Here is a 15,486-nt window from a genome sequence, read left to right as displayed (position 1 = left end):
GTTCCCCTTAGCACAGAAACTAGAGCCAGGGGTCATGGTCTAAGGATACAAGGGTAAACCATTTATGTTCAAGATGAGGAGAAATTTCTTCACAAATGGAGTGGTGAGCCTACGGAATTTGTTATCACAGAAAGCAGTCAAGGCCAAAAAACTGTACGGTTTCAAGAAGGAGTCGGATATAGCACTTGGGCTGAAGGGATCAAAGGATATTGGGAACAGGTTATTGAGTTGGATGATCAGCCATGTTCATAATGAATGGTGAAAGAGACTTGAATGGCCAAATGGCCTATTCTTGCTCCTATTTTCAACATTTCTATGGGATGTGGGCGTCGCTGGCTGAGCCAGGACTTATTGGCTATTTCTAGTTGCGCTTGAGAAGGTGGCAGTGAGCTGCTCTGTTGCTATAAGATAATGCACTGATTTATTATTACCTAACATAAGAGAAACTTCTTCACCTTAGCTATCTTCTAATCTGATGAAATACTGTACAATAATAGAGTTGTGTACTGCATTTATTAAACCAGGACTTCAGATACCTGGCTATATAATTAAAAATTACAATGTTTACATAGGTTGGATGATATCTGTAATAGCATGCAAACCAGCTGCAGTTTTAACACAAGTTACAAAATTCAGGAAACCAGTTCATTTTTCCCCATTTATAATAAAACAATACTCTATTTTCTTGAAAATATTTCAGACTGTTATACACACATTAAAATATTTTAAACCTTAACGTTGCTTTTACTGTGTCATAGATTTTACTAGAATGAGTAAAAAATACTGATCACATGCGCTGCATAAAATGCTTAATTGTAAAATGTTTCTTTTGGTAGCATTCATTTGAATACAATGCGATAATGTAAGCAGTATATTAAAGCAAACAAGTTAAACTGACAGACTAACTAGCAAACAGTAATGCATATTACAGTTGACACAAAATGTAAACATGGCCATTTCCCAGCTTTATAAATTTAGCATGTATCTTATACTTACAACACTAAATGAGGCAGCAGTTAATTAAAATACAGGTCTTAGACTATTGCATACTTGCAAAACATGATTGTCATAGCTATTGTCTTTGTACTTTTCTAAAGAAAAAGGACAAATTAATGAATGCATGCAAAATATGAATAACATATCACTTATTCTTTCATCTTTACTAATCCTGAAATATAATAATAGCTCCTGAAACTTGAATGTGAACATAAACTTTGACATTTCTTAGGTGTAATTTTCTTGTGTTTCTGCTTGAACGTCTGAAGACTTCAGCAAGTTCAGAAATAAATATTGATATCTATCTTGGATATGTCACATCTTTGAAATTTAAACTGTAACGCTAAACATCCTTTTTTCCCCCCCAGGGATTCATTCAATAAACAGGTAAAACATCAATTTTGGAAAAGGTCTTCATTGCTGCAATGCATATGAAGATATCATTATATTTTGTCTGGCTTGTTTTCATGATGGGTAGGGGGGTTGCAATGTTGGAAGGTGTTGAGCTTTGATACTCTAAGGTAAATCTCCTTTTTCTAAAATCAAAATCCTGAGAAATGTTGACCTGTTTTTGCTCCTATACTTGGTCACATGAATCCATCAGTGTTAATTACAAGAACACAAAGTACTACAGGTGCAGAAATGATTACAATTCTCAATAGAAGTATATTCAATTTATCCAAATATCACTTGACATCACAGTAAACAGTTTTATTTCTCACAGCTGTCTTGTCATCTGGTTGAGACTTAGTGGAGGCCTATATTTCAATATGGGGCAATGTATCTGAGGGTTTATGCATGGGAATGTCATCACCCAATTGCTGGCATTTTGCCTATGTTTGCATGTGTTTCATTGATTTGGATTTGGGTAAGAAACTACAGCAGTAGAAGCCTGATGATGTTCTTATCAGATTTAGGACTGAACTGAGAAGAAATTTCTTCACCCAGAGGGTTGTTAATCTATGGAATCCTTGCCCAGTGAAGTAGTTGACGCTACTTCAGTAAATGTTTTCAAAAAAAACGTACATTTTTTTTGAACAATAAAGGAATTAAGGGATACGGTGAGAACACGGGTAAGTGGATCTGAGTCCACGAAAGGATCAGTCATGATCTTACTGAATGGCGGAGCAGGCTCGAAGGGCCAGACGGCCTACTCCTGCTCCTAGTTCTTATGTTCTTATGATATCCTCAGCTATCTGCATTTTATTTGCTCCAGGCATGCTGTCTGGCTTTCCACCACTGTGATCATGGCACCATGAGAGTGTGTAGATATTTTCTGCAGATTCAGAGAACCATTTGAGGAATGAGGTACACTGGCCCTTTTAAATTCCAATAAGCTTATTCACTTGGCATTCTAATGAAGGTACAGCCATGGAGACACTTTATATATTTGGTGAGTCCTGCTCACCCAGAGGCATTTTAGGATAGACAACTACTCGGCAGCATTGGCATCAAAGCTGTGAAGACCACCACGTTATGTAGACTCTGACTGCTGTATACGCACAACAATTTGATTGTTTCATTTCCTATAACCTGTGTAGTTACCGGCTGGATTTGTTTGCAGCAGAAACTTCAGAACAAACCATTTGCCCAGAAAACGTTTCAAGGGATTTGCAGACACTTATTTATGAGAAAATTTATAAAGAGACAAAATCAGCTGAAAAGTAATTGGAAAAAATTTTGGAGTTGTTGCCAGCCTTACGGTTAAAGGTGAGTTATTGCTGGATTAACTTAAATTTCAAAATCTTGCACAACAGTCAGCATTTAAATTTGAATAAATACCAGTCTTTAAATGGTGTGATCCTGACTACATGGTTGCGTTGTGAAGAATAATAGGGTATTAATTCAATGGTAATAAATGCTATCATGGTGGCAGTGATGAACCTGCACATGTCCTTGAAGGATGCCCAAGTCTGAGCCAAAATTGGAACTCAAGCCATATTAATCGGAGAGAGAGGCTGGCACTTCTCAAAACTCCACAGGGAGTGCATCCATTTAAAGAAATGGATGCTAGACAGCTCACCTCTCTACTGGCCCATTCTTAGGTATGTGGGGTGTGGTTAATCAAAACAAAGTGGAGTTGGGGACCATTTCTGCTTCTCCTGACACCAACAAATTAATTTGTTTCTTTTTGCTAAAAATCTTGCCTTTCAGAATCAGTCAACAAATGACCACTTAAGAATCTTGAGTGGACTTGGCTCAGCTCTTTGTCTTTCAAATACTGAATTTAGCAGAGGGGCCCGAAAACTGACTTCAAGTCCCTTACTTCAATAGCACATGTTCTAAGTTGCCTCTGGATGCAAGGAAACTGCAAAACTGAATACCAAGATAACATCTTGTAGTCATGTTTTGTATGTGGAATGTTAAATCTTGACTTTCATTGTATCCATCTTATGTCATTCTCTCCTAAAGACAGTGTTTCACTGGATCTCTATGGATTCCACAACCCTCAAACACCTGAATGAGTAATGTTTCTTCATGTTATATCTCATATTTGAACAATTAAAATAGGGCAGTTAAAACTGAACATCGGAATGCTGAGACATTTGATTGTGACTCTGATCCAGACATTTGATTGTGAGTCTCATCTAGGTTAAAATGAGGAAAAGATTAGCCTCTTCCTAGTAGTTATTTTATATGCCACCTTTAACAAATTATTATGTAAACTTTGTGGTAACTTATCACATGACAATGATGTTAAACATATCTGTTTCAATTAATTAGTCTTAAGATTTCTCGGAAAGTAAGCATAAATCACTTGCGAATAAAATCAAAATCTGGCTGTTTTTGATAATTATGTATAAAGGTTCAGGAGGTTGAAACAGGTGAAAACAAAACTAAGATGCCTCTGTTCACGGACCTGGTGGTCCTCGAGATCCTGGGGGGCCTACATTCCCCATTTCTCCCTTAGGTCCCCGGGGGCCTGGGATTCCAGGATCTCCTTTAACACCTGATTGTCCTTTGGGCCCACGTGGTCCTGGCTTTCCTTCTGGTCCTGGTGGTCCCCTGTCTCCCTTAGGACCAACTACTCCTCGTGAACCAGACTTCCCGTAAGAACCTTTACTTCCCTTCGGACCAGGTGCCCCTATAGGACCTCTTGAACCTTTGTCTCCACGAGCACCCGGAGGCCCATCTAAACCTCGTGCACCAGACTTTCCTGCAGGTCCTTGTTCACCGGTGTCACCTTTGGGTCCGACAGGTCCAACATTTCCCTTTATTCCTGCCTCTCCTTTGTTTCCTTTTGGTCCTGGCAGACCTGGCAAACCTATGGGAAAAGTATAATAACTTTGAATAGATTTTGATAACTCGGATCAGAAAAGTTAATCATTTTGATTAAGGTGACGCCATGCACATCTCAATTGTCACTGCAGTTTTATACAGATTGATTCAGATAATTGCCTTGGTCGTTCAGAACCTCAACATATTGCTAAAAAGAGACACAATGTTGATTCTCTGGGTTGGGATGCAATACATCGAATATAGATAGGGAACAACAATTTATACAGCATAAAAGACTGCTGATTGGTTGGACCAGGATTGACATAGAAATGAAGCAGGAGCTGTTCACCATCAATCTTAGTAGACTGATTCATTTCAGACCATGCAAGTAAACTCTGACTGCTCAGGGCATTGCCATGGTGGAATGCAGCAGCAATTGGTAGTCTCCATAATCTTTTCCTCATTGAAAAAGATGCAATGTGCAGACATATTAATTTTGCCTACACAGATCAGGGGCTGGTGTGTGAATATATGCGAATTCAAGTGTGTACAAATGAGTCAAACTGATAATTTTAAATTGGTTTATGATGTAACTCTAACCACAATCTGGATTAGTCAGTAAATGTTGTCCAATAACTGAATCATATACATGGTATCACACTGGCAGTGAAACTTATACCACATTTCTCATTTGTGTGAAAGGCAAAATATCCTTTTTGTCTTGACAGCAGCACCTTATTAATGGAGAATACCACTGTGTGCTCACTTCAAAAGTGTTCTTCTCTTTCCTTCTTACTGAGGAAGGAGTTACAGAAACTTCAGGCTTTGCTTTGTTATTGGTTAGGTTAGCACATATTCGTCTTTTACCCAACAAAACTGATTTGTGAATTGTAAGATATAGGTGACACAGATTTTCAAGTGCAGTCAATTTCAGGATATTTACATTTTATAGTTATTGGAAGGAATTAACTTGTGATAGCCAAGCCAGGAATAAAGAATGGTGTTCCAACCTAATGGAGCTTGAGATCAAAGTTGAATTTTGTTACAGGGATATGGCATCTCAGACAACTTCCTGCCTTCTATGTTTTGCTCTACATGTGTAGTTGCTGGAATTTGCTATCTAATTCACATTTTGACAATAATCAGGGCTGTTGGCCTCTCCGTTATTCCCATTGTATAATCCAGCCAAAGTCTTTCAGCTTCATGAGCACATCCTTCAAAAGGTGTACCTCAACAATCCTGCAATTCAGAGTTCTTGCTTCTAGTAGGCTTAACAATAACAACTTGGCTCAGTCTTAAATAATCTGGGGAATTACATTTGCCATCCAATGTTAAACTCTGAGTTCTCTTTATATTCCCAGTTCAAAAGAATTAAATGATTCAGATATTTAAAAATTTTAAAATTCTAGTATATTCTACATTAGAGCTAACTGCTGAAATACAACTTTCAAAATTACAGTAGTACTAAGTACCTGTGAAGCATTGTTGAGTATATGTTACCGCGTTGTTTGCATTGTTGAAGAAACTCTTGCGACCTTAGTTTTGTTTTAAAGGACACAGGCGGCAATCAACTTATGAAAACAAATGTGTTCCAGCTTCCACAAAGAGTTAGGAACATGAGAAAAGAAACTGAAGTAACTGCACAGAGGGTAGTATCCTGTCACCAACTTACTCTTTATTCACATGTGCATGGCACAAAGGCTCTGACCAGCCAGCTCAAAGCCAGTCCCTAGATTGGGGGCACCTTCTGAATCTCCTGTTTATCTTTTGTTTCTGATCGCCACTGAAATAACTGCACAGATGCCAGTATCTCATCACCAGGTCACTATTTACTTTGTGATGATACTGTGGCTTTAAGAGCAAAGAGAGGTTTTAATACAGAGGTGATGAGCTGTCTAGTTGAAATGCCAATAAAGTAAACAGATAGTGAAACCTTGGTTTTTTTTTTAAACTGGAACAATAGAAGCAGCCTGGATGGGTGTGGCCAGCTCTCTCAGACAAAGATTTGTAATGTTTTGAGTTTTAGGCTTAGCTTTAAGCAGTTGCTGTTGGGAGTCTCAACAGGGCAGAAGCTGCTGGAGTTTTGAAGAAGTAGAAGCTAAGTTTTTTCCTCTCTTGGCTGCAGCTAGAGGTGGGGTTTCTCTCTGCTGCTGGGTTACCTGTAACACAAATCTATTTTCTGAGTTTGCCTTTGTGCCAAAAGGTGTGTTTATGGGATGTTACTACATTGTATCTGTTACTGAATCTATTGTATCTACTGTATCTGATCCAACAGTTATTATTCTAAACTCCTCTTTCTTTTTGTTGCATTTTAACTGTTGTGTTAAAACAAATTATGTTTTGCTTAACATCGAGTAGTTTGACCAGTCATATTGCATCAGGAACTCAGCACTTTACAATTGCCTTTAAAGAAAGAAAAAGTTAGGGTCTGGGCTAACTTCTTAAAATCTTTTGAAGGGGTCTGGTCCATAACAAATTGGGAGGCTCTTGTCGGAATCAAAATCTCTTATTTCAGTTTGGATTTGGGATTGTTGGACTCAAAGGCAACAAGTGGCAAGCATTAGTGTCTTTTGTTGAGGGTGTTGAATTTGGTTGGTTTAAATAGACTGTGCTTTATGTAGTAATGGCTCTTTCAGTCACTGGGGGTAGAAGAAGTCACTGCAGAAGTTTTACAGAAAGTGAGAAAGGCAAAGCTTTTGGAAATGGCAAACCAGTTGGAGTTTGTGTTGTCTTTGTCTGTGTGAAAACCGGAAGTAATTGCAGCAATAGTTGGACATTTAGGATTACCAGAAATGCCATTGGGATCTTTGGAAATGGCTAAAATTCAATCACAAATGAAGCAGCTTGAAATAGAGGCAAAAGAAAAGGAAAGAGTGGCCCAGGCAGAACACAAAGAAAGGAAAAAGGAAATGGAACAATTTGTATTAGGATTTAAAGCAGAGGAAAAAGAGGAAAGGAAGGCCCTAGCAGAAGAAAGGCAAAGAGAGAGAATAAAAGCAGAAACAGAGAGAGAATTTGAACTTCACAAGTTGTTAATTAGAGAAACAAGTTGACTTTAAAGTGTGGAGGTGTAGGCAGAAAGTAGGGCAGCAACTGTTGTAAAGATTGTGAAGCCCGATGGCTCGGTTCGCCTTTGTGGGGATTTTAAGCAAACAATAAACCGCTTCTCACAGCTGCATGAATATCCAATCCCTCGTACAGAGGACTTGTACGCAAGACTGACAGGAACCACGCCTATCTGCAATTGTGATTAGGATAGGAGTCCTAGAAATATGCCACAATTAATACCCATAAGGATTTGTACTGATAGACAAGACTTCCATTTGGGGTATCATCAGTTTGAGCCCTTTTCCAGCAGACGATGGACAACATTTTACAATGGTCACCACAGGTTGCCAATTATCTGGATGATGTGCTAATAACCAGGTCGACCAATAAAGAACACTTGGAGAACTTGGACATAGTGCTTAAACATTTCTCCCTGGCAGACGTATGCCTTTGGAAGGAAAAACGTGTGTTCCAGGTGCCCCAAGTGACCTACTTGGACTACCGAGTTGACAAAACTGGTTACACTCATTGGACAATAAAGTGAGGGCAATCAAAGGAGCCCCGACTCCCACATCTGCAACCAGAGCTTAGGTCTTTCCATGGGTAAACGAATTATTACAGGAAATTCATACGTAACCTGGCCTCCATCTTGGCACCCTTACACCTGCTATTGAGAAAGGGTCAGCCTTGGAAATGGTCGCATAGCAACTCAATCCCAGGCATCATAGTACTGCCCTCTTGATCAATGGTGTGGGAAACTCCCCACTAACTGAAGCTTTCATATCCCATGGGGTCATCTGTCCATGTCCAATAACATGGTTCAGGAACGCGACTTGGGTCTTTGTGAATTCACACTTAGTCAGGTTTATCACCAAACCCGCCTCCTGGAGTCGATCGAACAATTCCGATAGATGCTGCAAATGTTCCTTCCACGGTGTGACTAAAAATCTGCCCATTACAAACTGCACTGGTTTGATGATTCCTTCACTTTCCAGCCTCCTGAAAAACCTCTGCATATTTAATTAGGACTTCACTCAAGCAGCCATTTTCTAATCGAAAAATGTTGAACCAATCAAGGTGAAACTTTCTCAAGTAATTCCAAGCCTCTCACTACCATCAGTGGTAACTGTACCAACTGCTTCTCATAGGAGACTAGAACTGAAGTCATACCCATAAAACAACTACTTGGGCCATATTAAAACACTGCAGTGGCTCAAGAAGGCAGCTCACCACTACCTTCTCAAGGGCAACTAGGGATGGGCAACAAATGCTGGCTAGCCAGCGATGCCCACATGCCACAAATGAATAGAAAAAAACCTGACTCTAAGTTCCAAAGAAAAAGTCCTTCAATCTGCAAAATTCAGCCACCATCTTGTATTTGCGTTCTCTGCAAAGAATCAACTTCCTTCCACCAAAACAGTGAAACAAAAGTTCTATTTCAGTAATGTCCCTCAGAAGATCTTCAAGGAGATTTTTCACAAGAAAAAATTGTCTTTGATTCCTGGAATTGATGCTTGACCAACCACCCACCAAACAAAAGAATTCCACACATCCAGCTTTGGACCGTTATATTCCATTTTAAAAGCAAAAACATGGATAAATGTCCAAAGGTGTTAGTGAGACCACACCTGTAGTACTGTGAGCAGTTTTGGTCACCTTATTTAAGGCAAGATATCATTTCATTGGAGGCAATTCAGAGAAGGTTTACTAGAATGTTCCCTGGCACAGAGAAACTGTCTTATGAGAAAAGGCTAAACAAGTTAGGACTCTACTGACTGGGCTTTTGAAGAATGAGAGGTGATCTCATTGAGACATAGAGGATTCTTAAGAAGCTTGATAGGCTGTTTCTTTTTATTCATCCACAGGATGAGGGCATCGCTAGCCAGGCAGCATTTATTGCCCATCCCTAATTGCCCAGAGGGCAGTTAAGAGTCAACCACATTGCTGTGGGTCTGGAGTCACATGTAGGCCAGGCCAGGTAAGGATGGCAGTTTTCTTCCCTAAAGGACATTAGTGAACATGGGTTTTTCCTGACAATCGACAATGGATTCATGGTCACCATTAGACTGTTAATGCCAGATATTTATTGAATCCAAATTCCACCATCTGCCATGGCGGGATTCGAACCCAGGTCCCCAGAACATTATCTGCGTCTTTGGATTAACAGTCCAGTGAAAATACCACTAGGCCATCGCCTCCCTCATGGGAAAGTGTAAGACCAGAGGGAATTGTCTCAGAATATTTGGCTAAAAATTTAAGAATGAGAGGAGGAGGAATTTGTTCTCTCAGAAGGTTGAGTGTCTTTGGAACTCCTTGCCACAGGGAGCTATGGGGGCAGAACCTTTGTGTATATTTAAGACTGAGCTAGATAAATTCTTGATCAGTAGAGGAATCAAGGGTTATTGGGAAAAGTTAGGAAAGTGGATGTGAGGAGTGTCAGATCAGCTATGATCCCATTGAATGGCGGAGTAGGCTTGGAGGCCAAACAGCTATATTTGTTCCTATTTCTTATAGTGTTGATGATATTCCATGGCTACTTTGTTCTTAAGCCTGTGACCAGCAGTGTTCCACAGGGATCAGTTCTGGGTCCTCTTTTGTTTGTCATTTATAGAAATGATTTTAATGAGAATATAAAAGGTAGAGTTAGTAAGTTTGAGGACAACACCAAAATTAGTGGCATTGTAGACAGTGAAGAAGATTTTCTAAGATTACAGAGGGATCTTGAACAAAAAGGTCAATGGGTTGAACAATGGCAGATGGAGTTCAATCTGGAAAAATGTGAGATATTGCATTTTGGTACAACAAACAAGGGTAGGGCTTATACTATTAATGGTAGGGCTTTGGGTACACAATTCTTTGAAGTTTGCGTCACATATAGACAGGGTGGTTAAGAAGACATTTGGCACGATTGCCATCATTGCTCGGTCCTTTCAGTATAGGAGTTAGGAAGTCATGTTGAGGTTGTACAGAATATTGGTGAGGCCTCTTCTGGAATACTGTGACCAGTTCTGGTTGCCTGGTTATAGGAAGGATATTATCAAACTGGAGAGGGTTCATCAGAGATTTACCAGGATGTTGCCGGGTATGGAAGGTTTGAGTTATAAAGAAAGGCTGGATAGGCTGGGACTTTATTCACTGCAGCATAGAAGGTTGAGAGGTTACCTGATAGAAGTTTATAGAATAATGAGATATAGAGTTAATGGCAGTTGTCTTTTCCCTAGGATGGGGGATTTCAAACTAGAGGGCACATTTTTAAAGTGAGAGGAAAGTGATTTAAAAAAGACAAAAAAGAGGCAATTTTTTTTACACAGAGGGTGGTTCACACGTGGAATGAACTTCCTGATGAAGTGGTGGGTGCCGGTACAATTACACCATTTAAAAGTCTTTTGAATAAGCACATGAGTAGGAAATGTTCAGAGAGATATGGGCCAGAAGCAGGCAGGTAGGACTATTTTAGTTTGGATTTATGTTCAGCATGGACTGGTTGGGTCTGTTTCAATGCTGAATGTCTCTATGACTCCAAGTCATTGGCAATTGAATAACGTCTTTTGCTTCTTGACTTTTGACTCAGTATCTCTCCTTGCATGTTAGGCAGCCATAGAGTTTTTATAGCACAGAAACAGGCCATTCGGGCCATTGTGTTCATGCCAGTCTTCAAATATCCATCCACTCTAATACCATTTTCCAATACAGGACCCATAGTCATGGCATTTCAAGTGTTAATCTAAACAGTTCTTAAATGTCTTGAAGGTTCTTGTCTCTACCAGTTTTTTAGGCATTGAGTTCCAAATGCCCACAATCCTCCCGGTGAAAAAAAATTCCTTGCATCCCCTCTAAACCTTCTGCTCTTTCCCTTAAAACTGTGCCCTCTGTACTAACCACTGTACTAAGGGGAAATATTTCTCCCTATCTAATCTATCTAGGCCCCTTATAACTTGCTACACCTCAATAAGATTGCCTTCAGCCTTCTTTGCTCTAAGGAAACATCTGACACCAACACCATACCATGGTCACCACAGCACCTCTCACTCCACCAACATCAGCAAACCCTGCGGGGCCCCAAGATGCTACCATTTCTGATCCTAGCCTGGTCCCTCAACTCTCCTGTGTTTCTTCCTCTGCAAGTGCAAAAGTGGAGAAAGCACAAGGATTTTTGTTTCCTATGCGGTTGTAATAACAGTCTAAAGCGTTACAACAATAGTGGACTTAATTACCACAGAGATGAGCAACTGTTTAACCTGCTACTTAGTTCCAAATAAACTTCCATATTTGACTTAATGTTTCAATGGTGTGACCTTCATATAGATCATACAGTTCCTTTCAGAAACATCCAGAGTAACACTATTGAAAAGTTTGGTAGCCTTGTGCTGCGATATGGTCTTGGACATACTCAGCCGACTTGTTTACACATGTTGTTTGCAACCTAGAAATTTCAGTAATTAATTCCTCACTTCTTTTGTGTTTTTTTCACGTACAGACTTCCAACAAACTGATTGTGCCAACAAGATGAGTAGTACAATTTTAAATGTATTCTGACAATACCGTGGGAGGCATTTGTTCACATCTATTAAGCTTAAGAGGATGGCCATAGGAACGTGTGGGTGGAAGCTTCAGTTGGCAGCGCGGGTCTTGTCTGCCAGCTGGGGATCTGCGTTGTGCAGAGGTGGCTCACTAGATCCGCAGCCAGTCACTCAATTCTGAGATCAGGGCCTTCTTCTGGAACTAGGTTCCAGGGGCCGCAAGTCCTACCCAACAGAAGCCGCCAGACAATCAAGCTGGCAGCTCCTGCACTTGACGTTACCATGTAGGAGGCTGCCCAGAGAACAATCTCAGAGATGACATACCATCCCACCAACCTCCGGATCCAACGCATCATCCTCTGACATTTCCGCCACCTACAATCAGACCCCACCACCAAAAAGATATTTCCTTCTGTCCGCTTTCCACAGGGACCGTTCACTCCGCGACTCCCTCATCAGCTCCACACTCCCCACCAACACCTCCACCACACAAGGTACCTTTCCTTGCAACCGCAGGAGGTGCTACAGCTGCCCCTACCCCTCCCCTCTCACAGCTGTCCAAGGCCCCAAATAATCCTTCCAAATCCGGCAGAGATTCACCTACATTTCATCCAACCTTATCTACTGTATCCATTGCACCCAATGTGATCTCCTCTACATCAGGGAGGCCAAACGCAGACTCGGGAATGGTTTGCAGAGAATCTGCGCTCTGCATGCTCCAACCAACCCTACCTTCCAGTTGCCATCCACGTTAAATCCCCCTCCCATTCCCCTGGTGACATATCCATCTTTGGCCACCTCCACTGTCACAGTGAGGCCAAACTCATATTTTGCCTTGGGAGCTTACAGCCCAATGGCCTTAATAATGACTTTACCAGCTTCAAAATCTCTCCTCCCCCCACCTATCCATCTTCTGACTCATCTATCCATTCCACCCTTCCCACTGACCAACTACAATAACTCCCCTATCTACAGACCCAGCTTCAAAATTTCTCCACCCCCAACCTATCCGTCTTCCTACTCACCTATCTGCTCTACCCTTCCCACTGACCAACTACTATAACCCTCAACCTGCATCCACCTATCTCCATTTCACCTACCCCTCTCTCCCCACCCCCAGCCCTGCTCCTTCCCTCTATTTATTTCTGGGCTCCCCTCCCCCACCCCAGTTCTGAAGGAGGGTTTTGGCCCGAAATGTTGACTTTCCTGCTCCTCGGATGCTGTCTGACCGGCTGTGCTTTTCCAGCTCCATGTTTATTGACTGTAGCTTCCAGCATCTGCAGCTGTTACTGTCTCCAAGTGATTTGAGCAGGTTGGGGCAAGTGTGGTGTTGGCTGTGGGGCTGGGGGGAGAGGTTCAGGAGTGGAGACCATGGATGAGGAGAGCAGGGCATTTTAAATGCAAGGGAAATGTGATGGTTCTTAGTGGCCAGCCCTCTTCCCTATGTCCACGTCTTTAATCAGGCACTGAGTGTCTTTAACCCAAAGCCCCCTCCACCAGCCCTCATTCATTTTGCCCCTGGGAACGCAGGTTGTCTGTTAGCCCATTGCAGCAACTTCCTTGTTATTCACTCATGGGCATCGTTGACTGCCCACCCCTAGATGCTTGCTAGGCCACTTCAGAAGGCAGCTGAAAGTCAATCACATTGTTGTGGGTCTGGAGTCGCGTGTAAGTCAGACTAGATAAGGATGGCAGATTTTCTTCCCTGAAGAACATTAGTGAGCCAGATAAGGTTTTCCTGACAATCAGCAATGGTTTCACAGTCATCAGTAGATTCTTAATTCCAGATTTGTTTCATTGAATTTAAATTCTACCATCTGCGAGATTCAAACCTAGGCCCCCAGAACAGCTGATATTCCGGGTTAACAGTCTAGCATTAGTACCATCCGGTCATTGCCTCCCCAGTAGTGGCAGGCATAGTGACTGCAATAAGGTCAGCCAGGTGGATCTGATAGAATAGGAGTTCCCTGATTGGACCAGATTTACAGCCCCAGTCAGGGAGCCCTGACTGACAGAAATAAACAGGTGTCAGAGGTTCTGTTCACTGAGAGTTGGCTCGGAGGAAGCCGGACCACTGACAAGGTCTATGCACGTGTAAATAAAGGATGATTTGGTGACGGGGTACTGGCCTCTGTAGAGTTATTTTAGCAGGATGAGGACTTTAAGTGATCCTTAGTTACTATTTCAGGACTCAATTAACAATAGGGTAGGAAAGTTGACCTTGCACTTATTTCTCATGGAGCTGCAAATGCACCATGTTGCTTAACAAAACAGCATTCCTGCTTCTTATCTCATCCCTACTGACTAGTCAGAAGATTTGGCCCAAAATAGAAAACTAATATTCAAAGATACTATTTGTTTATATGGACTATGATTTTCATACTTATAAAATTACAAGACTGAATGACGTTGCAACGTTGTAATATCTACTATGTAGGGATGGAGATAAACAAGCTAATTGCAAATATCTTTGGTTGTGACAGAAATGATAACCCATTAATAACTGTGGAACAAATTAGCACTTTATGGTAGTGGAAAATGTTAAAGAAATACACAGAGTAGAAAACAAAAACGGATGTGTAGTAGATATGTGGCATTAGTTGGAGAAACACGTATACAAGTATGTGAAATAAGAGCTGAAGTAGACCATTTGGCCCCTCAAGCCTGCTCCACTATTCAGTAAGATCATAGCTAATCTGTTTCTGTTTCAAGGTCTTCATTATCCCCGACTAACATCGATTCCCCACCTAACAAGAATTGATCCACCTCTGTCTTAATCATATTCAATGACCCCACTTTCATCAGCATCTTAGGCAGTGTTTCAAAATCACAAAACCTCTGAGTGAAAAAAGAAATTCTAAAAAATTCCTAAAAGGTTGAAGGGCTCCCTGGTTCTGGACTGACTTACAAAAGGAAACATCCTTTCCATGTCTACGTCTAAGTAGGCAGCCATCTAATGAGTGCAATGACTGTTCTATTTCCTGGCCCCAATTACCCATTCTACACTCCGGTTGACGACGCTGGTTGCACATATTTATGGAGATGTCATCACTTGACTTCCTGCTGCCATATGCCCCACCCAACCATTCCTGTCATTAGTCACCTGGTACATCAATTCTCCTGGTGCTTAGTCAATTGGAAAGTACTTTCTTTTGGAAGTGGTAAAACTAGACTTCCAGTTTTCAACTTTCATCATCTGATCTGATCTGAAACCTCTCAAGAATTAAAAATATTTTTAAAAAGGAAAAACACTGACTTAAGATGGCCGCAGTGAACACCTGACCAGGTTAAGCCAAGCTCACGAAATCATCAATAAACATAAGAACCTGACTGAACTGAAAATTATGTGAATTTAAAATTATTGAAACCAATCATTCATATTTGCATATCTTGTTTGAGTTGCACCTTTCATAATAGGTTTCACATACTGGAGATAGAAATCTTTTGCAAATGATCCAGCTTGGTAAAACAATGAAACCAGACATGGGAATACACAAATTATCTGTACTTAAATTAATTGCTTTTGGGCAGAGAGAAAGGAGAAAATCGGTTTCTAAAAGCAGAACTGGAAGACTCACTCTCTCCTTGTTTTCCCTTAACCTCTCACAAGGCAATTCATGATGACCAAGCAAATTGTAGAACCATCCATTCACTGAGAACTTAAAAGGCGAATTTCACTACTGTTGTGAATACAAGATCAATT

At 41.0% G+C, this 15,486-nt stretch overlaps 1 protein-coding gene across 3 annotated transcripts in view; it reads right to left on the bottom strand.

Annotated features, from left to right (window-relative positions):
• Positions 1 to 494: 494 nt before the first annotated feature.
• scara3 (scavenger receptor class A, member 3) overlaps positions 495 to 15,486 on the bottom strand; it is a 57,657-nt gene continuing 42,665 nt past the window's right edge. For all 3 annotated transcript variants that reach the window (XM_048596900.1, XM_048596902.1, XM_048596901.1), the window contains exons 7-8: positions 3,857 to 4,261; positions 495 to 3,584 (exon numbers count right to left, since the gene is read on the bottom strand). In XM_048596900.1, coding sequence (XP_048452857.1) covers positions 3,499 to 3,584; positions 3,857 to 4,261 — 491 coding nt within the window. In that variant the 3' untranslated portion in view covers positions 495 to 3,498. The remainder of the gene's footprint in view (positions 3,585 to 3,856; positions 4,262 to 15,486) is intronic.

Source organism: Rhincodon typus, chromosome 5 (assembly GCF_021869965.1).
Source record: "Rhincodon typus isolate 14 chromosome 5, sRhiTyp1.1, whole genome shotgun sequence".
Lineage (NCBI taxonomy): Eukaryota > Metazoa > Chordata > Chondrichthyes > Orectolobiformes > Rhincodontidae > Rhincodon > Rhincodon typus.
This window is presented reverse-complemented; position numbering and strand designations above follow the sequence as displayed.